Source organism: Bicyclus anynana, chromosome 25 (genome assembly GCF_947172395.1).
Source record: "Bicyclus anynana chromosome 25, ilBicAnyn1.1, whole genome shotgun sequence".
Lineage (NCBI taxonomy): Eukaryota > Metazoa > Arthropoda > Insecta > Lepidoptera > Nymphalidae > Bicyclus > Bicyclus anynana.
Window position 1 is genome coordinate 10572440 of NC_069107.1, and position 25552 is coordinate 10597991.

A 25552-nucleotide genomic window follows, 5' to 3' on the forward strand; every position below is an offset into this window, starting at 1 on the left:
TCCTATCTGAGAAACACTTTGACGGCCTCCGTGGCGCAGTGGTATGCGCGGTGGATTTACAAGACGGAGGTCCTGGGTTCGATCCCCGGCTGGGCCAATTGAGGTTTTCTTAATTGGTCCAGGTCTGGCTGGTGGGAGGCTTCGGCCGTGGCTAGTTACCACCCTACCGACAAAGACCGACCGCCAAGCGTGTAGAAACCGAAAGGAGTGTGGATTTTCATCCTCCTCTTAACAAGCTAGCCCGCTTCCATCTTAGATTGCATCATCACTTACCATCAGGTGAGATTGTAGTCAAGGGCTTACTTGTAAAAGAATTTAAAAAAAAACTTTAGTAGGTATATTGAGTGGAGATTTTAAACGAAAGGTTTTTTACTTAATCAGTCCAGCGCATTGCTGACCTGCCTTGCTCTTGTGCATTTATATTTTCTTGTACTTGAAGTCATTCAGTGACCAAAGAATTGAACAGTTCGTGTATTGTTGCAGACATCCCATACCTGGAGCTGGCGGAGCCTGACGAGGGCTACCACGGCCTGATCCGGGAGAATGAGACGCTGGTGGAGGTGACGCCCGCCATCCGCGCACGCGGCCCGCTCTGCTCCTTCCTCATCCTCAACAACAAGCACCACGGGGAGGCGCCGTTCGAGGTGAGCCTCCTCCAGTAGTAGAGATCTTTGTGGCAGAGTTCGGAGAAGTTCTACCGCCAGGATTCTTCTTGCCGCTAACCAGCATCCCTGTGTTTCAGTCTAAAGGGGAGGGGGGTCTGTGCTGACAAAATGTTCGGCATATGCTTCACACCGTAGAAATCTTATTAAAAATAATATAGAAATGTCATTTTGTACGTGCAGGTAACATATTACATCTTCAAAATTCAAAAGAAAGATAATCCCTGCAACAGACTTTATTGGATCTTTCATCTTGCATTGCGTCTTACATTCGATAACTTCGAAAATGTGATGGTATATAAAAAGAAATGTATCACTCTGCGGAAACTATTTTCATTTCATTTTCAATTTTGCAAACGAAACCATCGGCAGCGGAAATACCAATACTAGTACACTGAAACGTTATCTTGTCCAATATCTGTTCAAATATAACAAAAACATCAGTGTCGGTGTCACTATAGAGTCTGTGCCAATGTCTCCCAGTCGGCACGAAAGCGGTTGTAAGCGATTTGCCGTAGACGATTAAACTAGCGAGAGGACAAAGAAATCTGTTTGTAGTACTGACAATTGTCTATTTTTGTTTATGTATAGATCCAAACTAATATTGTCAATCAATCATCATGCTTACATTTTGTACAAAGTCCTTTGTAAAAAATACTCGGGCGGGCTCGGAAAAATTCAATAATTACTGAATTATTCTTATTAGGAAGAATAAGTCTGTTATAAAAGGACGAAAGGGGCGGGTAAAGTTGGCTTAAGGAGCTCTTTAAGCCCTATGCCTAGATCCAGAACTCCTGTTTACTTTCCTACTTCCTAACAGAATGAAAATGAAAAAAATCATCTGCGGTGTTTAACGTAATGTTAAATAAACTATCTTTTCTTCTACATTATTATAATGTACGAATTTATTTAATATTGTCTCTATGAGTCTCAGTCTTCGTAGAAAGTCATAGGTATAAATATCGACCGTTAACGAGACTAAATAAACAAAACATGCCGAACAATCCGCTCTATTAATATTTTAACTCTCCTCCTTCCGAACTAAAGTCGTGTCGCACTTGTAGCCTGATGTACTTACATAAACTATTTCCTGCCACAGTTTGCTGACTCGGCGATTTTGCGGGTTATTGGATTTTCATTTTCGCACAGAAATCCATTTAATTTAGACGAGGCGTATGTTTCAATAGTTTGGTCAATGGATTTTGCTGTACACTATAATTTTGGTAGTACTATGACCAACCAAAGACCAAGGTGCGTTTGAATTCTTAGTAATTTGGAGTTTGCGAGTTTACTGAGGAGTATTGTCATATCCACTCCTAACACAGTTAACCTTTGCTATTAATTGGAAAGGAAAATTTTTTCATAAAATTAGGCCATTCGAAACATTTTTACTTAACAAACCGCTGAGTCATAATAATATGTATAAAGACAAATTGACAAAAATATTCTTTCATTTAAAAAAAAAACAAAATAAATAAAACGTCTCATAAATAAGATTAAAATCCGTATCTTGAAAATGTAATCTCCATTTAGAAAATGATAAACTAAAAAGTTTCTTCAAAAACCAATCTCGCAAGCATCGGATAGCATTTTGATATCAAATATGGAGCCTGTATTCGATATCGAATACGAATACATAGGAACGGTTGTATGCGTATCCAATACAGTGTATTTGAATTCAATGGAACAAAATTTGTCGAAGCTCCATTTATAAAGCGCACCCCTGAATTTTATTTCGAGATATTTCTCTACTGTATTCGATATGTTTTTAGTGGAAGAGGGATAAATTATTATTATTAGTAGTTTGTGTAACATAAAAGCTGCCTCGTTGGTTGTTGGTTGGTTACTTTTTTGGCTTCGAATTGTAAAGTCTTGGATTCGAAAGGTTTAAGGTTGGGATTTGAAGACTTTCTTTCTTTTAAGAAATTCTCATAATAAGCAGAGAGTTTGGAAGTTGGTACTGTTACATGCCCGTGCCTCGGAAGGCTTACATTATTTTTTTTTCTGATTTTCTAAGTACCGTAGGCTCCTCATGGGACCTAAGCTGTGACATCGGGAGGTTTGGGCGAGCGCAGAAGCATCGCCTGATAGGGCCCGAAGGCACAAGCAGAGTAGATGGGCGGAACGACTCTCTAAGGGCATCTTCTCTGAGACTAGGACTTTAGAGACTTTTTTTAGCCTGAGTGTATCAGTCAGGGCGCCGGTCCCCTAGACCTTCGAGGCAGTATTTCTCTTTTATTTCATGATACTCTGTAAAATTATTAGTGGACTATAAAACATGCGAAAATGTTAATAGAAGGGGGTGAAATAGGGGTGGAAATTGGATATCCAGTTTCTAAATAAAATGTATCATAACAAAGTTTGTTTGCTCGCTCACAAACTGGTACCGTCAATACAACTGATTGCGCCCGGCGTCGGCGACACGGGGCGATATGAAAAGAAATAAAAAACAAACGTTATACGAGTACTCGTGTATGTGTCGCAAACTGCAGTTTCGTGTTTGTTTTCAACGCTGTCCAAATGTATCGATGCTTTTATTTGTAGTGTCGTGTGTTTCTATCCTTGTGTTATATACTAGTGATCTGCCCTGCTTTGCTATAATATATAAACAAAAGCGTATTTGATGACATGAGCTATGTTTAGGCCGCGTGGACACCGTCACGCTGCTAGTCCTGCTAGTGATTTTGTGCAATAATGTTTTGTATTGTAATTATTGATAATGTTTTATGTTGTGATTATGGATCATAAAGGAATCCCTTAAACCTACATTCAATGTCAAGTCCTGTGAGCTGTTGGAGGTGTTTCCTCTACCACTAAATGATGGTACAATCACTGTTGCTGCTACGAGGTTAAGTCATAATATGCAAGAATCGTAGCAAGTGGAAAGACGTGGCTTCTGCCTACCCCTACGGAAAGAGGCTTGGTGATACCTTTGTAATTACGTATATTTGTTACGTTACATACTTTACAACAAAACTCTGAAAGTGTCCCAAGCCGTCAAACTCCTGCGACAGCAGTCAGCGCACAAGTCCCCGCAAGTTGACAGTTATACTCTCCGATGCAAAGACTTGCTGAAAGTGTGCCTCTCCACCCGGAGAGCGTTTAACTAAGCAGCGCTAATTTCTCCGGGGAAATAACTCCGCGGCGATAACTCAGCGCGGGAAATATTCCCATTTTATGGCACGAGCTGAGAACTGCGGACACTTGTGCGGAGCGCTCATTCCGTTTGTACCTATTATTGTTTTGTTTATAACAATAACTATATTTGCGCACGCGGTGTCGGCCGCGTGATGTGTTTATAACAAGCGTCTCTATACCTCCGCCGGTCGTCCACACTGCCAACTCGGTTCATATTTATCGTGCTCATTTATTAATTATTCATTTGTGTAAAATATAAAGTTTATTCGTATATCAAATATCAACACCAAAAGCGATAAAAACATTAAAATTGATTTCCGTTCCCATGGGAATAGTGTATGACACTCACAATGAACGTGGCTTTCTATTGGTAAAATATTTTTTAAAATAGGTTCGGTAGATCCAGAGACTACCCCCTACAGCTTGACAAACTTATCCTCCTTATAATATTACTAGCTGACGCCGCGCGGTTTCCTTTCCCATAGGAAAACGGAGATAATAACGGCCTTCGTCGATAAATGGGCTATCTAACACTGAAAGAATTTTTCAAATCGGACCAGTAGCTCCTGGGATTAGCGCGTTCAATCAATCAAACAAACAAACTCTTCAACTTTATATATTATTATTCATTAGTCATTATTTACTGACCTAAAAATTTTATCATCTCTTTATTTCTACACGTAAACAGTGAATCTCTCTCATGCATTTCGTTTCAATTTATCTCCGTAGTGTAGTTTCCCCGAGATTTTCATTGAATTTTATTTATTGCATCAACTGCAAATCCTGTCAGAGTTGGCCTTGTGTCTGGCGATGCATGAGGAGCCCCGCTGTGACTCTAAATGTATTGGAATCAATTTATCATAAACTCGAGTAATAAGTTATCCTCGGGTAGCGAGACGGGGAAAAATTTGTTGGAACTTCCGCTGTATATTGTGCTTTGAGTTTTGGAAACTGCATTAGTTGGGAAACTTTTCGTGTTTTTCATACAAATATCATCTCAATATTGGTATAGGTAAAAATTATAGGAACGTTCACAAACAACAATAATTTAATTTCAAATGAAATGAAGGCACACTATACTATAGGTACACCCATTACATAGAAATCAGTAGTCCCAGTTTTACAATAAGTTTCCCGGCTAACGAAGCCTTCTTATAAATTGAAATCATCCTAATTTAGCTTTAAAGAGTTCATTCACCCATACGTAGTAGGTATGGGTGAATGGGTCATAGCAGGTTAAACTGAAAAGAAATGCTCGTGAAAACTTGCTTACTAAGGCGGACAAAGTAGCTATAGAAGAACCCTCAAAGCGAGTATTTACAATAAGATCCGCCGCTAACGAAGCCTTCTTGTAAAGCAAGACAAGCTTAGGCGGCGGCGCAAGGATTCTTGTCGATGACAATATTAATTTCTCGCTAATAAGGCTGTATTAGGTTACGCTTTATTTGTCTTCCGTGAATAAAACTAGAGCCTGTGATGCGTTCCTCGTTTAATAATAGCTGAATGTTTGTCAGCCCATAATACTCCTACCATAGGTATGCTGGCTTTGGGAGGTAGTAGGATTCAAAAATACCTACACATCAAGACCCCCAAACGTATAAAGTAGTATAAAACGTAATCTAAACTGATAAAGAATTAAGATTTGATTTTTTGGTTGCGTTTTAACTCGAAAACTTCTTGACCGATATCAAAAATAAATTAGAAAACTATATCTTCAGCAAGTAACATATAGGCTACGAGTATATTTTATCCCTGTTTTCCGAAAACGAGAACGAGAACTACGTGGGTGAAACCACGAGGCAACGCTAGTTTATCATATTAGTAAAAATATGTAAAATAAAATATTCATAGTTAAGTACCTATCGCATGAATGTCATCGACATTACACAACAAAATAATAATGATAAAAAATGAACATTGTATGCGAAACTTCGCCAGACATTTGATTTCAAATTAATTTGATGATCCCGTCAAAGCAAACCATAAAACACTTAGCGAAAACTTTCCACCCCCGAGTTCAGAAGTCGATAACTTTAGAGCCCTTCAGCCTTCAGCCGACATCGACCCTTGGAAAAAGGTTAATTTAATATGTTCTCGGTAAACACGAGACTTTAGCTTTTTATTTTTATGGATCATTACTTTAATCCTAAAAGATTAGTAGTATTCTTTCTACTAAGATTGTCGTAACACCTCGACTATGGATATGAGAATTAGATTAACGCCAGCTCTAAACGCGCTTTGTCTATAATCTGTGATCTCAACTAATTAATGGGTTTGCATTGCGCGTTGTCTAACCTATACGTTACTTACGAGTACTTTAGTTATCGCGTAGGTGAAGCATCTCCGTCATGACAACGACAATAATCTTGTATCTCTACTAAATAAGCCCGAGAGATATGAGATCGTAGTCAAGGGCTTACTTGTCATTGTATAAAAAAAACCGTGTTACATTGGCTAATGGTGAAGATGATGATTAGGTGCGCGTGTGACTAATCATGACGATGATGATAATCTTTGCAGATAATGGTGATCGACGAGAACGAAGCGCGTCTGCGCGTGCGTTACCCGCTCAACTGCGAGAAGCGCCGCAACTACAAGTTCGACATCGCCGCCGTCGGCTGCGACGGATCCTACTCTAACACGTACGTACTTTTGCTAATATTCGATTCTGTTTTTTTTGCATTTGTCTTAATCCCTCAGAAACGCTGCTGAAGTAACAAGGTGACCAGGACGAAAGAACACTCACAACAGTGACGAAAGCAAAAACGGTCACAAGTTCGATAGACTATCAGGACACGCGCACAGGGGCGCACTGAGATGCGTGGTCTGAATTCTCTCTGCGGCGTGTGAGGGGCGTGCGTGCGCGTAGGCTTACTAACAGTCTTACGTGCTGCACAAGAAAAATATTTTTTGAAAGTTTCGACCTCAATATGGTGTACTAATGGATTTCTATTATTAGTCAAGAAGATACACAGAAATCTGCAGTAATGTAATGTATGGTCTTTGGTACCATACAAAAAACAAATCAAACCTTTCAACGATTCATGCATCAAGTTCATAAAGGAATGGAAAATTGTTTCTGTTTCTTTGACGGTATTCTTCTCCAAATACCAACACGAGAAGCTTCTACATGAAGTCTTAGAGCGTCGCAACAAATACGGCGTAACACTGAATATCGACAAGAGTGAATTCAGCCGAGAAATAATATTTTTTTGGGATTCGAAGTCTTTGCAAAAAATTAATCTCCGAAAGATCGGGTCAAAGTCGAGGAAGATATTTATGGATATCTGCCCATCCAAAACCAAAGCCTATCATTGAGTTACGTTGAAGTTGAAGAACGCTTACAAAGCCGTTAATCGTCAAGCTGTTTTTCAGGATCTTATGTAAAAAATATGACTGTTTTCTTTGCAGAGTTCCGGTACACATAACGGTGACGGACGTGAACGAGTTCGCGCCGGTGTTCAGCCAGGCGGCGTACGTGCGCTCCGTGGACGAGGGCGCGCTGTACCCCGAGCTGCTGCGCGTGGACGCCACGGACCGCGACTGCACGCCGCGCTACGGCGACGTGTGCAAGTACGAGATCCTGCAAGACGGAGAGCGGCAACCCTTCGCCATCGACGACGAAGGTCGGTTGTACGACAGTGTGGCACGTCATATGTCACAAACTTAACACTTTATACTCATATTCATCGGGACGCATGACAATACACTGTGAGTAAGTAAGTGACAATGATCTTCTACTTTCTACGCATCAAGTAAATCATAAACTGGTCACTTTAATAGTTGGTATAAACACAAATAAATCCATACTGAACCTGGACGACTCTTGCATAGCAGAGTGAACAGCCGGATGGTCTTCCAAATAGTGTCCTGATCAGGGCAAAAACTACATCTGGAATAATTCCACCAAATTTTCGAAATCATTAAAAGTTAGATAATTATCGTAATGTTTTTGCTGCAGGCGTGATCCGCAACACAGAACCCCTGGAGTACGACAAATCGCACAACCACATCCTGTCGGTGGTGGCCTACGACTGTGGCATGATGCAGTCAGCGCCAGTCATGGTCACCATCAAGGTCAACAAGCCCTGCCGCGCTGGCTGGAAGGGTAAGTATTTTAATAAGGGTTTTTAAATAATGTAGAGCTCTAAAAGAAGACAATATAATTCCGACAACCCTATCGCTCAAGGTAGTCTTGAATATAATTTAAAGATTTTCTTTACCTTGACAACCTGGTTTATATGTATAGGGAATATAATTGCCATGCCACCGGCGTCCATACTGTATAGACCAAAACGCAGTACGCTCTTTGTTGGCAGTTATATATAAGCGTGCTAGTATTTAAGTTTTATTTAGTAGATAGGGGCTTAGCTAGCTGTTAGTAGAAGAGCTAAAAATATTTGACAGTGTCTCGTGTTCCGCAGGTCTGGCGGAGCGCGTGGACTACGCGCCCGGCACGGGCCCGCTGGCGCTGTTCCCGGCGGCGCGGCTGGAGGCGTGCTCCAGCGACGAGCGCTGTCCCGGCGTCACGCGCATCCAGGCGGCCGTCACGCTGCAGGCGTCGCGCGCCGGCGTGGCGTGCGACCGCGACACCTACACCGTGCACGCGCAGCGCTCCATTTGCGGTACCTGCCTCTTGGACTACTCGACACACCTTTTTATAGTTGTAGGGGCGTACCACACTTGATGAGTGGCATAAGGAGTAGCAAGGAAAGCCAGAGATGTTTTATAGCATATCATGCTCCTCGTCCTGCCCACCGCTCTCTATTTTGTCGGTTGTGAGTACAAGTCGAAAAGAAAAGTACATGATGGTGCGATTAATTGCGAGAGTAGAACATTCTGTTGACAGAGATGGTAACATCGTAGCAGCGCGAGAAGCATAGCTTAGCTACGGCATTAGAACACGAAGTGTCGTCATGGAATTTTTTGTACTTTCGGTCGTTTGTTTAGTCAATCATTAATTCGGCTCGAAGGACCAAACCAAGAAACACACAGCTATACAAATCGAAGAGGATGAAGTAACGATATCTTCTTCGTCGTCATCAACCCATATTCGGCTCACTGCTGAGCTCGAGTCTCCTCCCAGAATGAGAGGGGTTAGGCCAATAGTCCACCACGCTGGCCCAATGCGGATTGGCAGACTTCACACACGCAGAGAATTAAGATAATTCTCTGGTATGCAGGTTTCCTCACGATGTTTTCCTTCACCGATTGAGACACGTGATATTTAATTTCTTAAAATGAACACAACTGAAAAGTTGGAGGTGCATGCCCCGGACCGGATTCGAACCCACACCCTCCGGAGTCGGAGGCAGAGGTCATATCCACTGGGCTATCACGGATATCTTCTTACACTCACAATATTATTAAATTCCATAATTAATTTCCAGGATTGACTTCAGGAAATTGAGACCAAAAATGGCATATACATTTTATAGTATATATACATTTAACTAGAACGTGTACACTATACATTGTAATTACGCTTTTATAAAACTCTTAAACATTGGCGTTTCTAACATGTCAGCACTCATTCCGAAATCAAAGTCAAAGTTTGTGCATGGGTTATAGATTTTAATCCGATTCGATAGATATTCTGATGTACGTGTACCTATAATTAATTTTGCTTTATCAGGTTTGGACCAGAAGACAATTGATCTACTTCCCAGTCCTGGCGCTGGTAAAGAATGGGCAAAATCTTTAAAACCAGACTCAGGCAAGTACCTCACAAAATATGTAAATCTTTTTCTGAATCTTCCTTTGTTTTTTTGAATATGTTGTGCTAAACAATCTCATTTTTGAAAATGTTGTGCTAAAATGTTTTAAATGGATTTTTGTAAATTTTTTAATATTCAATTCAAAAATTCTCCTGCCAGAGAAGAATCGTTCTCGCGACCACTCACCAAAAATCGCAGTGTTTCTTGTCTCCCTCTGTCTTGTCTGTCTCGATTTAAACCGTTGATCACAGGCGACTCAGGAGTTTAGAAGTTCCTACAAAAGACGTGTTTCCAGCTATGCCTATGTTAACTTCTATCCGTTAATGAGATATGATGATGATGATGATGATGATGATGATGATGATGACGATGGTGGTGGTAATGGTGTTACAGATCGCGACGGCGAGCAGATGTTCGAGTTCGACGGCGAGTCGACGTCGGCCGTGGTGCCGGAGAGCGTGCTGAAGCACTCGCTGGGCAGCACGTTCGCGCTGTCCGTGTGGCTGCGGCACGCGCCCCCGCCCGACCACGACAAGCACCGCAAGGAGCACGTGCTCTGCCTGGCTGACGACCACAGTGAGATCATTTGCGTTATGTAATGCTAGAACTGCACGATACGATCGAGCAAAGCCAGCAAGAAAATCTCCTAAAGGAAATATAATATTTTGACATTTTTCTCGTAACAGAAATGAACCGACACCACTACGCGTTCTTCGTGCGCAACTGCCGTCTGATTCTGCTGCTGCGGAGAGACTTCGGGGAGGGCGACCTGAACATCTTCAGACCTGCCGAATGGCGCTGGAAGCTGCCCGAGGTATGGAACATGTCTTGGACATTCTGTTTATTTGGCAATCACGCCTGATGATAAGGGCAACTTCGGAACGTGATAGTTGTAGAAGATGCGTCTTGACTTCAAGATACCCTATTATAGATTAGGGATAATGGAAGTTGGAACCTAGAATATAGAATCCTTATCTTTGTAGAAAATAGGATTGAAAGAAACAGGAAAAACTGCTAATATGTTTAGTGCAGTCTACGTTGCAATGGAGATATCTCGTATGTGAAGGATGAAAGAGATGTTATTCCTGAACACAATCTCAAGACTTCGTTGTGTTTATTTTAGTGTACCTCTCAGGTATTCAAAAGGTTTCATTACCATCATTAACAACGCATATTCTGCTCACTGTTGTGCACGAATCTCATCTCAGAACTAGAGACATTATGCTAATTCCACGATGTTTTTCTTCATCGTCATAACAAGTTAAACCTAACTTTCTGATCATATTCTGCAGGTTTGCGACAACGAGTGGCACCACTACGCGGTGAACGTGCGCTTCCCCAACGTGGAGCTGTTCGTGGACGGCGAGCCGTACCGCGCCGCCGACGGCAAGGGGCCCGAGGTCATCGACGACTGGCCGCTGCACCCCGCGCACGGCGTCAACACCACGCTCGTCATCGGCGCCTGCTGGCAAGGTGTGTGCAGGCTACAGGCAGAACACTCGTGTGTCTAGCAACAATCAAATGGCAACAAGAAAATGTAGTATTTCTAGTAAATATGACAAGATGAATCTTGATGGTCTTCTTAAGCTATGGTTTTCAATTTAAGATCCAATGAATTCGTTCCTAATTGTTCAACAATAATTTGCGCAACTTTCTCCTGCCGATTGTAAAGGCGTGTTTGTCGTTGCAGGCACGGAGAGCGACATGAAGCATCACATGCACGGCTGGATGGCCGGGCTCGGCCTGCTGCTGGGCGGCGTGCACTCGCCCTCCGAGCTGCGCTGCTGTGCGCGCTGCCGGGAGGGACTCAGCCTGGCGCCTGATCTATGTGAGTCCTGCAATCTTGGCAATACCTCAACTGCATGCCTCGCGAAAAAAAAGATATATTGTCGCAGCTCTACAGCATTCACTATTAGATACCTTTGTCTGTGCTCCCAAAATCTTTACAAGAACTCATGAAAAGGGTAAAATTTCTTGCAGTGTCTATTTTGTTATTCCTCACAATTTGTAAGATAGGTTGGAAGTTTTTTCACTATCAGAAACTATCTCCATTTTGTACCTCTTTCTTTTTCTCAAAATGTTGATCATACTTTACTTTTAGTATGATCCTTTTGTACACTTTAGAAATGTGAATCTTACCTATACAAGCATTTTTGAAGTGTAAAATGTTACCTTTTTCCATGATCCCAATTTGTTGATCGTACTTTTTGTCTGAGGAGTGAAGCGCAGTTTCCTGGAACTATGGAGGAAGTGTCTTCTTCTAATCCCTTCGACTACAGAAGCAAGTTTTTGTCAATAGTTACAAATAATCTCTATTCAATATTCCATACCTACTCACTTTAAATCTTGATTTTACATAAAAGTAGTAGAGTTTACAAGTTTGCACGTTTTGTCTTCTTCAGAAAGTCTTTTTACCGTTGTCAAAATGAAAAAAGGAAAGTTACAAAATGATCCATCCATCCGCAGACCTGAAGTCGGTGTCGGTGGAGGGCGACGGGGCGGCGGAGGTGGAGACGCTGGTGCGGCGCGTGGCGTACGGCGACGCGCGCTCCTTCCCCACGCCCGGCCGCCGCAACGTGCACCTCGCCACCACCATCACGTGAGTGTCTGAAGACGGTGTGGCTTATTGTGTAATCACAATAAGACATAGTAATGGCCCTCGGACTCTTGCAGGGCACTCTCGGATCTAGAAGCACCAGGCTGCGCCAATTGCTGGAGTCTCCCAAATTTCGTACTAAAAACCCAGCTAAGCCAGCTGGAGATAAAATGACACTAAAATTGGATCCACTCCAGTGACAAACTCCAAAAATATCCACTTTTACCCTTTTAAATGATGTACGTAACCATTTGGAAAACGAATATGTCAAAATAAGAACACATTTCCCTTTTACCCTTTAAATCCGTTCCTTTTTAGTTTGTGTAATGTGATGCCTTGTTTACTGGCGTCTCCCTCGGGCGGGCTGGTAAAATTATACCGAACATTTATGTGTGCCTCCCGGCAGTTGATAAATTAAAATCACGCTCAATAAATAATGTAACGTTCCCCAGATGCGACAATGGACGCGTGATCAAGGCGCGGCCGGCGGAGTCGTACGTGATGGTGCTGGCGCCGCAGACGCCCACCATCCTGCTGAACGGCAGCGCGGACGCGGCGCGCGACTACGCGCACTTCCGCGCCGGCCTGCCCGTGTTCCCCGACCTGCGGGTGCAGGTGCTGGCGCGCTCCGGGGACAACGTCAAGGGTGAGTTGAACTGCCAAAGTGTCGAAACTTCAGCGACGGAAATTATCAGTCGGTATGACTCACCAGACGCCAAACCAGGTCAGCAGTAAAGACGAAAGCGTTTTCTACTTTCTTTCACGTAACGTGTCGCGTGTGTCGACTGGTGTTAAGGGGCAATTGGAAAACCATTACAAGCGTATTCGACGGACCGTTCGGCGCAGCGCGTTCGGCAAGTTATTTTTTCAAAATTGTGCGTTACCATTTTAGTATAGGATCAACAGGAATTTAAACAGTGGTCAATAGACTCGACAATTGGTTTCTCAATCCTGATGCACGCAACAAAGATTTGTTAAATATTTATTTCGGTCTCATATGAAATCAGAAGTGGGATACAATAATAAGTGTAACATCACTGTACACAGAAGCCGAGACGCAAAAGCTGGACTCGTGCGTGGTGTCGGTGTACCCCGCGCTCAACCCCGACCACGAGGCGCTGGCGCTGCGCGGCGCGGGCGCGCTGCCCGCCGCCGACGTGCGCGCCACGCTCACGCGCGACGGCGTCAGCCTCACCGGCACCGACACCGTGCACAACTACCAGAAGGTGAGAGAGACGGTCAACACCCCGCGCCCGAGCCCCTCAGCCGCAGCCCCGAAAAGGGGCTGAAGAAATCACCGGGGGAGCAAGTTCCCGCAACTCATCCGGACAAGGAGGCCTTGAGACTTCTAGCCCCACCCTACACTCTTAGGAGGAGGTATTCTAACCACAAGGCGTTGGCGCTGTCCGCTGCTGACGTGTGTGCCATGATTATGGTTTCTGCTGGAGAGGTTTCGCCTCAACAAAATCATCATCATTATCATCACATCGGCCGATGGACGTCCACTGCAGTACATAGGCCTTTTGTAGGGACTTCCAAACATCACGATACTGAGCAATCTGCATCCAACGAATCCCTGCGACTCGCTTGATGTCGTCAGTCCACCTGGTGGGGGGTCGGCCAACACTGCGCTTACTAGTGCGGGGTCACCAGTCCAGCACTTTGGTCCATCTACAAATAATTGCCCGATACCAACCACGCTGGGCATGCGGGTCAACAAAATATGTATTTTTAATCAAGATGCGAATCAATCTCAATGTTTCAATAAATCGTGAATTCCTTGACCAATGAATAGTGAAATAAAATAATAAAGCCAAGTGTAACGGTTGTCTGTGTGTCAGATCCTGCGCGAGATCGAGTACAGCAACAAGAAGCCGGCCTACTACCTCAACCGAGTGTTCAAGCTCACGTGCTCCGAGCTCAACGGCCGCTTCACCAGCAACGAATACGTGCAGACTGTGAGTGCGCGCTTTCTAACTTATGCTCGCGAGTTGTAGGGACAATTTTACTGGTTTCTGATATGTATCTGACAGCTTATTCACCAGTTTTGTCTCTACCATTTGACGAAAAGTAAGAATGTGACAAAACTTACGGTTAGACTGTCCGACACTTATCACTTGTTATCAGACCTTGGTGTTGGGAATTTCGTCGTGTTTGCGAAAGTGGACTGTATTTTGGATTTAATTCCAGAATAGGAAATCAGGCGCTGATATTGTGGTCGATAGCGGTTATACGTCTGAATTTGGTCTCCACAATTTCATCGAATGAAATTCAATAAAAGCTTGATAAACAGTTTAATTCTTGATTAGGGTGTCTTACAAATGAAACAAAAAATGGGGCAGTGTTTAGAGGTTAGCGTCCTAACATAATACAATATACTCCGCAGCTGACAGTGGTGCACCCGCGCGCCGCCGGCGACGCTCACGCGCAGCGCCCCAGCGGGCTGGCGGACAAGCTGGACGTCGCGCGGGAGAAGGTATGCTAGCCTCGCGCGTTCTTGTGACACGGGGTGGAACTTGAGGCACGCGCTCCTTGCAGTCTTACAACGATGTAGTTTGTGGTGTTGTTCAGAGAGTATTCTCTGGATCATTTTATTGTTTGTGAATGTCATACATAGACTATATTTTCCGGTATTCCCACCGAAACTGGAAATATTATAATCCCACTCTCTATGTTACAAGTGCTAACAGTACAACAGATATTGATGAACTTGATAACCCTCAGTCTCTATTTTTTTTTTATCACACCTTACTATTTGGCAAGCGAAGAAGAGATATCGCTTAAATATATATCCTTTAAGGTAAACTAAAATGACCACTATGATACCGTTGTGTTGGTTATTGATACAAATGCAACACAGTGTTTGTTGCTATATTTTGTCACTCTTGTTCCACATGGCTGTTATAGTAATGTAAATGTTTGAATGAATAGTAAATAAATACCAGTATAAAACAATGAATCCAATTCGCTGTGTCGCAGTCTGCGGGCGGGCTGAGCGCGGAGGTGCCGGTGGCGCTGAACGTGCCGCGCGCGTTCGCGGCGCACGCGCTGCGCTCGCCGCACGCCGCCGACGTGCCCGCCGCGCGCGTGCTCGACCTGCACCCCAACCGCGAGCGCACCTCCAGTGAGTCGCATGTTTCAGATCGCTCTCAGTACTGATACTTTGTATCGAACTGCTGAAGAAGGCTGTCTTTTTTGGCACGCTCTAAAGCATAAACAATTTGACGGATTTCTACATAATAATTTGCTACAAAGAAGTTAAGGACTTTTGAAGTAAAACTTTACGCAAGTGAAATAAGTGAGCTGCGTTATGAAGATTGTAATCGGAAGATGCGTGCTGTCATCTAAAGACATAGTAAAACAGTGTTTGTTATTTTAAACTACTAGTAGATGGCGTTCTGAAGAAACTTTAATACAATATTTTTTAATAAATTTCAAGAACCTGTTACGATGCAGTTATGCATGAGGCACACATATGACGCTTTGTTTCTGTCACAGTCTTATAAACCTGTGTTGTTCACCAAAATGTTTTTTTCACACACTCGTTTTTTCATTCATGTAGCACGACAAACACTGACGCGAAACGCCACAATCCGAACTTCTAAACTCTAAATTGATAGACTCTTAAATTATATGTTAGATTCGGAGCTTTTAATTACTTTTTAAGCAATATTTGTATATTTATATAATGTTTTTTTTTGTGTAGCTAACGTGACAGTGCTGATCGGCGCGGTGTGCGTGGGCGCGGTGGTGTCGCTGGCGGCGCTGGGCGCGGCGCGCGCGCGGGCCCGCCCCCGCACGCCGCCGCGCGCGCACCGCGTGCCGCCGCACGACAACGAGATGGCCTGGGACGACTCCGCGCTCACCATTACCGTCAACCCCATGGAGGAGGTGAGCGCTACTCGACTCGTCACCATGGAAATCAAAATCAACAATCTTATCTCTCCCAAACTGTCTATCTGTCAATATCTGTTTAGGGTTAGAAAATAGGCTATATGCCATACTTATATATAGCATTCTGCCAAACTAGAGTCTATCTTGGTGTAAAATTTCATCTAGAACCTTGCAGCCACTAAACTGATCAGGTAACAAGCATCCATAAAATAGACGAACCATAGAATACAAATTAATTTTACTGAAGTTTTCCAAATGTTTGTATTATTTTCTCTTATCGTTCGTTCGGTAAGAAACTGTTTTTCGAAAATATATAAACAAAATGAACTCGCCTCACAAGCACGCGAGTCACAAGTGATGGCGTCACCAAGAAAAATTAAAAATCTCTCAGTCTTACTGAATCCCTCATTTGTAATGAATCCTTATCAAATACTTGACTGATGTGTTCTATTTCACAGACGGCGGCGGAGCGCGCATGCGCGTCTCACAGCGCGGCGCCGGCTGACAGCTCGGACGGTGACTCGTGCTCCGACTCTGACTCCGACCACAACGACTCCTCCGACGACGAAGAAGGTACTGTATCATCATCGCTTCTAGACATAGGCCTAGGTTCCAGAAAGGACTTCTGAACACCACGCTCATTACCCGCATGGGACTACTTGCAACCCGCAGTATGATATATGGTTTAAATAGACCGCTTGAATAGGATAAATTTATTCAATTTGTTAAGCTGTGCACAATTCATGGCTTCGTGTTTATTAGTAAAAATTTTATTAAAATACGAAAGCAAGTTTCAAGGTTTTCTATCCCGTGCTATCTTTATAAAAAGGGAGAGAAATTGGGAGTGTGACGGAAATAGGATAAGGGGTTTCAAATAATCTTAGATTCAGTTTGCAAATACTGATACCATCGGTCCGCCTAGTGGAAGGTCGGCCAGCACCGCGTTTTCCGTAGTCCAGTCAGCTTTGAGCTATGTAGGTAACTGAGTTCAATAGACAATAGACAATAGCTTTATTACTAAAAGTTACATGCTTATTTAATATACTTAATCCAAAAAATTAAATGCGTAAATCCAAATAATTAATGTGATGGAAGTTGCACTAGTATAAACCGTGTCGCAACTTCCATCGCTCTTCCCTCATTATAGATGATTACAACATTCAAAATTAACAATCTAAAATTAGAGAAAATAAAAATCTTAATAATAAAAACTAGCTAAATATTAGTAAAAGGAAAAAACTAAATAAACAAATAATAATAACAACGACGAGCGAAGGAAATAAAATAAAATACATGTTAGTTGAGTGTGCCTTAGAAAGTGTATGTGGGTTGATGTGTGTGGGTGTAGCGTGTGTAGTGTGTGTGTGTGTGTGTGTGTGTGTGTGTGTGTGTATTCGTGTTTACGAATGTGTGATTAATGTGTGTTTGGTTTAGGCCGGTGCTATGGGCAGAGTAAAGATTTACTGTGCTATATTCAAGTGTATTCAAGGGTATTCAAGTGTAATTTATTTCAGTAAGTGGAGAGTTCCGAGTTAAATATATATTTAGATATATGAGTAGTGTATGATATCTGTATTTTTTATCTACTGCGCTGATACACTCCAAGCTTGGCTCGAGTGTCTCTGAACCTTCATACTACGAAAGGTGTACGCCATTAACAATAAACTATATTAACTAAACAACTTAAACATCCCTATTATATCAGTAGTTTCACTGAACACTTTTTTTTTCCAGTTATGGCCGGCAAGCAGCACAAGTACAGAAATATCAGCCAGTTGGAGTGGGACAACAGCACAATGTAATGCGCACACGCATCCTTCCCCCCCAAACACTCACTCTCTCACTCCCCCTCGAATTCACTCTCACCCCCTCGGCCGCCGCGCACTCCTCACATACCCTCTGTAATGTTAGTCTCATGATATGACCATTGTATTGTATATTAAATAAATGTAAAGTAGATAAATCTACTACATATAAGGATAAAAATAGCTATTTCGTCACCAGATCAATAACTGCCATATTTTATTACGTGATAGTAACGCCATCTTTTATCCAACTGATCAAAATGCAGTGTTTTTTTTAGCATTTCGGGAACTAGTACAAATGTATAATGTAATGGATTTACATTACGGTGTTTGTGGTCGACAAAAAATGCATTGTTTTTCCTTAGAAATGTGTTTCTGAAAAGGGATATATGATTTTTCTGGAATAACAGTTGTATTTGGATTTATAAGGAAAATTTGCAAGAAATGTTTGTAAGTATAAAAATATTGCGGGGAATTATTATCAAATTAATTGGTTTTTAAAAAAAATCGCAGGTCGATTTTTAACCAATTTTGAAAGTAAATCATGGTTATCTATATAGTGACCAATATTAAAACTGTATGGGAGAATCATAATGCCATATTCTAGAAAAATATTGTTTAAAGTAGTCTTTTAATAAATCAAAAATATAATGGTCATATTATAAAACCCGAGATGCGTTATTATAGCAGTTTTATAAAGGAATTGATTTCCTGTTAGACTAAATTTTAATGACATAATATAAATGTTTTGTACTTAAATATTTGATTGTATTGTGTGTATGGCACAAATTAGGAAATTTAAGTCGCATTTATAATTTTTATAAGCGTCGCATGGTTTTTAAAAATAAACACTTCTATAAATAATTAAGAAAATAGTGGTTCCATGGAAAAGGTTGACGATAGTATTCAAACGAAAATTTTAATTGTATTAAAGTTTTTATAAACCTTCTTAAAAACGTCTTATAAGAAAATTTATTCTTTTAAGAATAAACTTGGTGACACTATTTTCTTAAGATTAATGAAATTATAAACTGAAATTAAACGCAACACTATAAATCATTGCACTTGAGGACATTTTCATGTGTAGATATAATTTGCGAGAAATTAGACGCGATTGTCGCGTTTTGCGCAATATACCTGTTTAGTTGCACAAACACTATCATAATATATCGCCTTCTATAAGAAACGCATAAACACCTAAGAGTATGTGATTTAACAAATCTATGTCGTCTACGTAAGTTTGCCTTAAGTGTACGTAGCGACAATTGCGTCGCCAAGATGCGACAATCGCGGTGCCAAGATGCGACAATCGCGTCGTAATTATGCTCTTTTGCTGCACGTAAAAATGTCGTGTGTACTCTTTGAAACGCAACATGTTTTTTAAATGTATTTATATCATTAAACTAGTTGACTCATCCGGTAGCGCACGTGGGGGTACTATATGTGTAATTAAGTCTCAAAAAAATGAATCATATCAAATTTATACGTAAACCATGATTCCCTCGCTTGCTTTCGTAGAAACGACTGTTGTTCAGTGCATAGACGATACCATCTTTTCTACACTTCTATATATTGAAACTGATTTAAAACTAATTTTAATGCGTACTGGTACGACATGACTAGATACGGCACGGATTGCAATGGATGGAAAGATAAAATATAGTAAAGCTAGACTAAATAGTAAAGCCGACTAATTCCATGGAGTTTATTTCTACACCGTCTTTTGATTCATCATTATGAGGTAAAATTAATTGTCGAGATAAAATAACAACATATATATTATAAATGAAAGAAAATAATTTATTGGGTATTTTGTGTTAAAATTAGTTCTAAATCAGTGTTCCTGCTAATCGTGAAAATTAAAAAAAAAGTTGTACCTATGTATCAAACAGTAGTCGTTATTTGGTATGGAGTCGATCTATTGTAATCTAAGTGGGTTTTAGTACATAAGTGAAATACTATGTGTATGTATATTACTTCACTTCTAAGACGCTTCGCCGTACAGCTGTATAATATTACTTTTTTTTAACTGTCTACCTATATTTTAATTGTATGTGACCAGTGGCGCCATCTTTTATCCAACAGTTGTAGACGCCATGTTTTTTTAGCATTTATTGTGTAGTACAAGAACAAAAATTGAGGCGGGTTTATATTGCGGTTTTTGTGGGCTGCCAACGGCTTAATTTACGCGTGTGTAAGAAATGGTCTTTTAATGTTAAAAAACTAACAAAATGCTGGATAACTGCCTGATACGATGACAATATTTATGTGTGGAGCAGTGGCGTGCATTTGGTTTTTAACTAGAGTATGCACTATGTGAATAAATTGTACAAAATGGGAAATCTTTCTCCAATGAAGGGTTCGTAATGAATCCTCAGGGTAGGCTATTCATTCTTGTATCTATGGTGTGCACGTCACTGGTGTGGAGTATGAAATTCAGAATTTTCATCAATCATGTGTTAATACACATGATTGATATTAATTAATATTAAATTATTAACGATATATGGAAAATATTATATTCAACTTTTATATCTTTAGGGCCGTTTAATTGACCGAATGTAAACTCGCCTTTATATAGTACAAGAGCGGACGTAAGTTCGTCGCATTTTTTACGTAACGGTACAAAAACACTTCACGCATAGATTTTAAAAGTTTTATTATTAATTAATTATCATTATTATTAAATAAAAAAAATATGTCCACTTTTCACCCCTTACGAGCTTCTCAAACAAAAAACGGCTTAAATGTATATTAGGCACAGAGTTATTTGAAAAAAAAAAATTACATAGATGTACTATACTATACACTTACTTATACAAAATATCGTTTTAGGATCAGCTACTATATGTACTAAGTATATATATAATAATTATATATATATTTTGAATGCGTTAAGGGATTTTTACTAACATTTAGGTATTAAGCTCCGTGGTAGGTTGACGCCGTTAGGACGCTCGCAGACTGCAGACTTTTCATCTTACGACAGTTTAGTCGGACTTTGGAACCGATCAAATCGGGTCCTCGCTCTGTCAACGTAACTGCTTGGTGTGTTTTGTGACGTTAGATTTGACAAGTTATCGTATAATTGTCAATTTTGACGTCACAAATTAAGATTGTGTCTCAATTAACGTGTCAAAACGAATGTCAAATGTCGGTGACCATTACTTAAAATCAGGCAATTCGGGTTGTGTTTATTTGAAAATTGCAGCCATTTAACAGATAAAAATATTTGTAACTCAATACGCGTGGCGTGGTATAGTGTGAATAATTCTTTGAAATTCTACAATATTCTCGTATGAAAAGATGAATAGAAACAATTAAAAAAAGAAAATATTTGTTGATAGCAAAATAAATAAATCATAATAATGTGCATCTCAAACATACTGAATGTCCGTGTGGCGTAAAGTCTGTAGACTGTGGGAGCCCTTAGTTGTAAGAGTAGTTAAGTTTCATTCCTTCGTTTCCGGCGCGGCGGTGTTGCCGTCCCTCTCGCGCGCCGCCCGCCCGCATAGCTCTGTCCCTCTCTAGGGGTTTGCATATCAGGTTAGTTTGCCATACTAGTTATTAGTGTCCGACTTTCAGAACCGCGACTAAAGCATAGGAATGTATACATTTTTTGACAAAATTTTAAATTTAAGTTAAATGTTTTTTTACGCCAGCCATGAAATATTTTGGGGAACTGTGGATTTCGCAGTTTGGTTTACTTATTTTATTGCGGTGAATCCAATGGGGATGTGTTTTAAATCAGTTACACAGTTCGTGTTTGAGTTTAATAGTAATATACTCAGAAGCACAATTATCCGTCCTTTTTAATAGACGCGAGTATATTAAAGTGGGCGGATAACTGTGCCTCTGATTATACTAATACTCAACTTAACTTTTTATTAATTAAATCAGCCGCGACTAGCCTCGCTCTAAAAGGTTTCATAGTGGTTCAAATGAGTGAAATTAGTCACTGAAGGAAGGTCTAGAAATCTGCCTTCTAGGTTAAAGTCTAGGGCAGGCTAGACCTAGGTCAAAGTCTAAGGCATCGATTAGGCTCGATGCAAAAAGATTGAGAGATTTTTTGACTTTAGTAGTTCTTTTCTAGCAAAACTAAAAGTCTTTTGAAGTTCAGGAAATTAGCTGAAGGCCTAGAATCAAGGTCCGAAATCAAGGACAGCTGTTTGGGTAAATCCCAAAAAGATTGTATGAGATATGTTCCGCGCTTTAGCAGTTGTTCTGAATGTCGGACTGTACAGTAAGCAATTGTGACATAATCATTGATGTTCCGTGGATAGTTGACGTCAGAAATGTTGTATTTTTCTCTCTCGTGTACAAACGCGTTGTTTTGTTGACATGTCTGTTGTGTTGTGTGCCCGTTAGGACGTTTTATGTATATTTTTAATTATGATTTGGGACTGTATTGAGAACGCTATGTTAGGAAAATATTAAAAATTAAGTATTGGAATCAAATTTTAAATGACTTGAAAGGTTAATACCGATTATAAATCTGACAGTTCCAGTTCGATTCCCACCCTTTGCTTCGTTGTAACCATTCTTGCGTTAATAATGGCTTTTCACTTAGTCGCAGGGAAAGGGGATATTCGTCATGTTTCAAATGTATGGCAAATTATGCTAGGTAGACGTTACAATATATGACGTTACAAAATGTCGGATAAACATCCAATGTCAATAGAAGTGCCAGACCTTTGCATAAAACATGACGTCATAATTATCTGGCCTAAGTGACGTGAATGTCAAATACCAGACATTCTGGTTGCGATCTCAAACTTGTCCCCTAGACATTTTGGTAATTTTGAAAAATGGGTGATATTCGTCAAAATGGGCACAAGGTTAGTGCAAGCGAGCCATGCGTTTAGGAATTTTGATTTATCTTGTTTTACCTAGTGCCATTAAAAGTTGTTTTTAAAACTAAATGTGATTATATCTTTGTGAGGTTCCTAAACGCAAGACTGCGCTGTGGTTGATCGTTTTTATTACGTTTCCGTTTGTTTGGTTGGGTTTGTATCGACTCGGCGACCGTCCAATGACCAATCCCGGTACTTCTTGTGGACTGAACGGCCTGCGATGATCAGATCTTCGTATATTTTATAAAAGCTGAAAGTTGATTCAATAAGCCCATGCTCTCAACAGATATACGGTGAGCAAATATGAAGTATGGACTTTGGATTGTGGTAGCTTAGGCAGCTTACAGGTTTAAAGTGTCCAGACACAATTGTCCAAGCATAGAACGTATTTTTTTATACTTTCTATGGAATATCGTGTGTAATCATGTCCCTAACCGACAGAGATTTAGCCTTTCGTGACAACTCTAAGTCAGAGACCCTTAAAATTAGATCTTTTTGTTTCTTCTAAGGGTTATCACCAAACTGAGTAACTAGCGGTTAGAAACTTGCTATATCATATTATGTCGGGAAAAATATAAACTATGATTTATACTTTTTGGACTGTTCAGGGTCTAGATTATTGACCTTTCAAAGCCGCCATTATTATTATCCATACTCCATAATTACCAACCGTACTTACCTACAATAGAAGCATGGACTGACAAACTTTCAAATTTTATAAAATCGCAAAGGACTGGCCACACAGGCACTCAATCTACTGTTATTTTTTAAGATCTGACACTTTATATACTTCTGCCACGGCTCAAAATATAGCACAAAATGCAGGCGTTTTGATTTCTTTCTAACTATAACGAAAATGTATTTCGAGGTAGCTACTTACGTGTCTAACATTTTTATATTATTTTATTTTTACATTATTATTATTGAATAATGCATTATTTTCTTTTTTATTTTATTTTACTTATTATTGCGGTATTATTACTGTATACTTAGATATCTTCTTTGATGTATGAATTATTATATTTTAGCTAAAAATAAAGTTGGTTTAAAACAATGGCTGTTTTATTTGAACCTGATTTTTAAATGAATTTATAAATCCTTTGGTACATAAAAGTATCAGTCATACCTGGAATAGATTTTCTATTTTGGGAAGACAATTTGGCTTTTGATTTAGAAAAAATGTGATGACTGGAAGAATTAGTACCAAACAGTGAATGTCGACTACATATTTTATAATTCTATCTATTCCTTTCAAACGAAGTTAAAGTGTGATCTGTGCTACAAACGTTACTCAGCATGGTAACGTTTGTAGCACAGATCACACTTTAGGCAGCTTTAGGTCCTCACAACAAGCCTACGTCCGCAGTAACTAGTGAACCATAAATGCACACAAATATCTTTGTGATGAGATATGACAGTTGCAATACAAAGTATTTTAAAGCTTTTAGTGTAATTGCTGTTTATTCCTATATTTGTATGGATTTTTTTAACTTTTATAATAAAATAATTAATTTTAAATATTCGTAGACTTCGTCAATGATCTGAACCGAGAACCGACAATACCGCCATCTATTCAAAGTTGTTACACAAGCTAACGTACTGACTTTATACCCACATAACTGCAACACAAGCGCCATCTATGATAACATTTTGAAAGAGCAACTCTCGGTCACGTAAGTTGCAGCACCGTAGATGTCGCTAGCACAAATCTAACAAAACCCTCACCGAACAAAGGCACATTTAAAGGGAGTTATGATGTCATCAGTCTCTTACGATCCAGACGATGACAAGACAAGGGCATCCGGACTGATTCACTTCAGGTCAGGTCAAGGTTATCCCTCCCTGAACGGCCCTCTAAGCCGAGGTCCGAGTCTTGTAGGAGACGCCCTTAGAGAGTCGTTCCGACCTCCGCCCAAACCACCGGGGGTTTCATCACATCGTCGTATGGAGCAAAAAATCATCAGTCACAGTGGTACTTTTGAATTCACATCTAGATATACCTACCTATCACAACTTTCTACGATAGGATTACATGATAGAGTCTACATAGGTAAGTACAAAATCGTGATACACTTTGTTAGACTTGCACTACTGATATTTTAATGAACACTACCGGACGCCTCTGTTCGCGTGGAATTCAGTTTCTCACAAATCCCGCGGGAACCATGGATTTTCCGGGATGAAAAGTAGCTATCTATAGCTGAATTAACTATGTTAATTCAGAGTAAAATCTATTTCTATTTCAAAATTCAGCCACATCGCTTCAGTAGTTTAAAGAACAAACATACTTAATTACAAACTTTCATCTTTTTAATATTAGTGTGATTACCAATAGGTAAGTAGTTAGGTATAGACCCCGACAATTAAGTTACCAGTATCTATGAATACCTACATCGTCGCATTCTGATATGAAACGACTGGACCGCGAGAACTTTACGATCGCATTTTAAAGATACATTTAGACTTAAACAATATGATATATAGATATACATATTTGTAATGTGCTCACCAAGACCTTTCGTTTGATACCAAACACATAGTGATTATTTCGATTTATTTTTTTTCAAGGTTAGAATATGAGGTTTACGTAAATTCCGTCATAATTTTTTTTTATAAAATTTATATAGCCTATGTATAAATTTGAATTATTATGATTCTTTTGACACCTCATTTAAAATCGGTTCAGTAGTTTAAGCGCTACGGCGGAACAAACATACATACATACATAGACTGCCAAAATCATTACCCTTCCTTTTGGCCTCGCCGTAGTCGGGTAAGAAACAAACATAAATAACTGATAGAAGCAATGATACCTACTAGCCCGATGATTACCCGATGTCTCTGTTAATGTCTGCTCTGTGTCACGCTGCGCAAACCTCATAAAACG

General features: G+C 40.4%; 1 protein-coding gene across 1 annotated transcript in view; it reads left to right on the forward strand.

Moving 5' to 3' along the window:
* LOC112047003 (calsyntenin-1) overlaps positions 1-23719 on the forward strand; it is a 192820-nt gene extending 169101 nt beyond the window's left edge. Inside the window, exons 2-20 of the mRNA XM_024083890.2 lie at positions 484-644; positions 6321-6442; positions 7212-7426; positions 7762-7908; positions 8225-8425; positions 9436-9516; positions 9911-10093; positions 10204-10331; positions 10810-10990; positions 11208-11345; positions 11984-12116; positions 12566-12759; positions 13161-13339; positions 13955-14071; positions 14500-14589; positions 15093-15237; positions 15820-16004; positions 16466-16580; positions 17742-23719. Coding sequence (XP_023939658.2) covers positions 484-644; positions 6321-6442; positions 7212-7426; positions 7762-7908; positions 8225-8425; positions 9436-9516; positions 9911-10093; positions 10204-10331; positions 10810-10990; positions 11208-11345; positions 11984-12116; positions 12566-12759; positions 13161-13339; positions 13955-14071; positions 14500-14589; positions 15093-15237; positions 15820-16004; positions 16466-16580; positions 17742-17809 — 2783 coding nt within the window. The 3' untranslated portion in view covers positions 17810-23719. The remainder of the gene's footprint in view (positions 1-483; positions 645-6320; positions 6443-7211; positions 7427-7761; positions 7909-8224; positions 8426-9435; positions 9517-9910; positions 10094-10203; positions 10332-10809; positions 10991-11207; positions 11346-11983; positions 12117-12565; positions 12760-13160; positions 13340-13954; positions 14072-14499; positions 14590-15092; positions 15238-15819; positions 16005-16465; positions 16581-17741) is intronic.
* The last annotated feature ends 1833 nt before the right edge of the window (positions 23720-25552 follow it).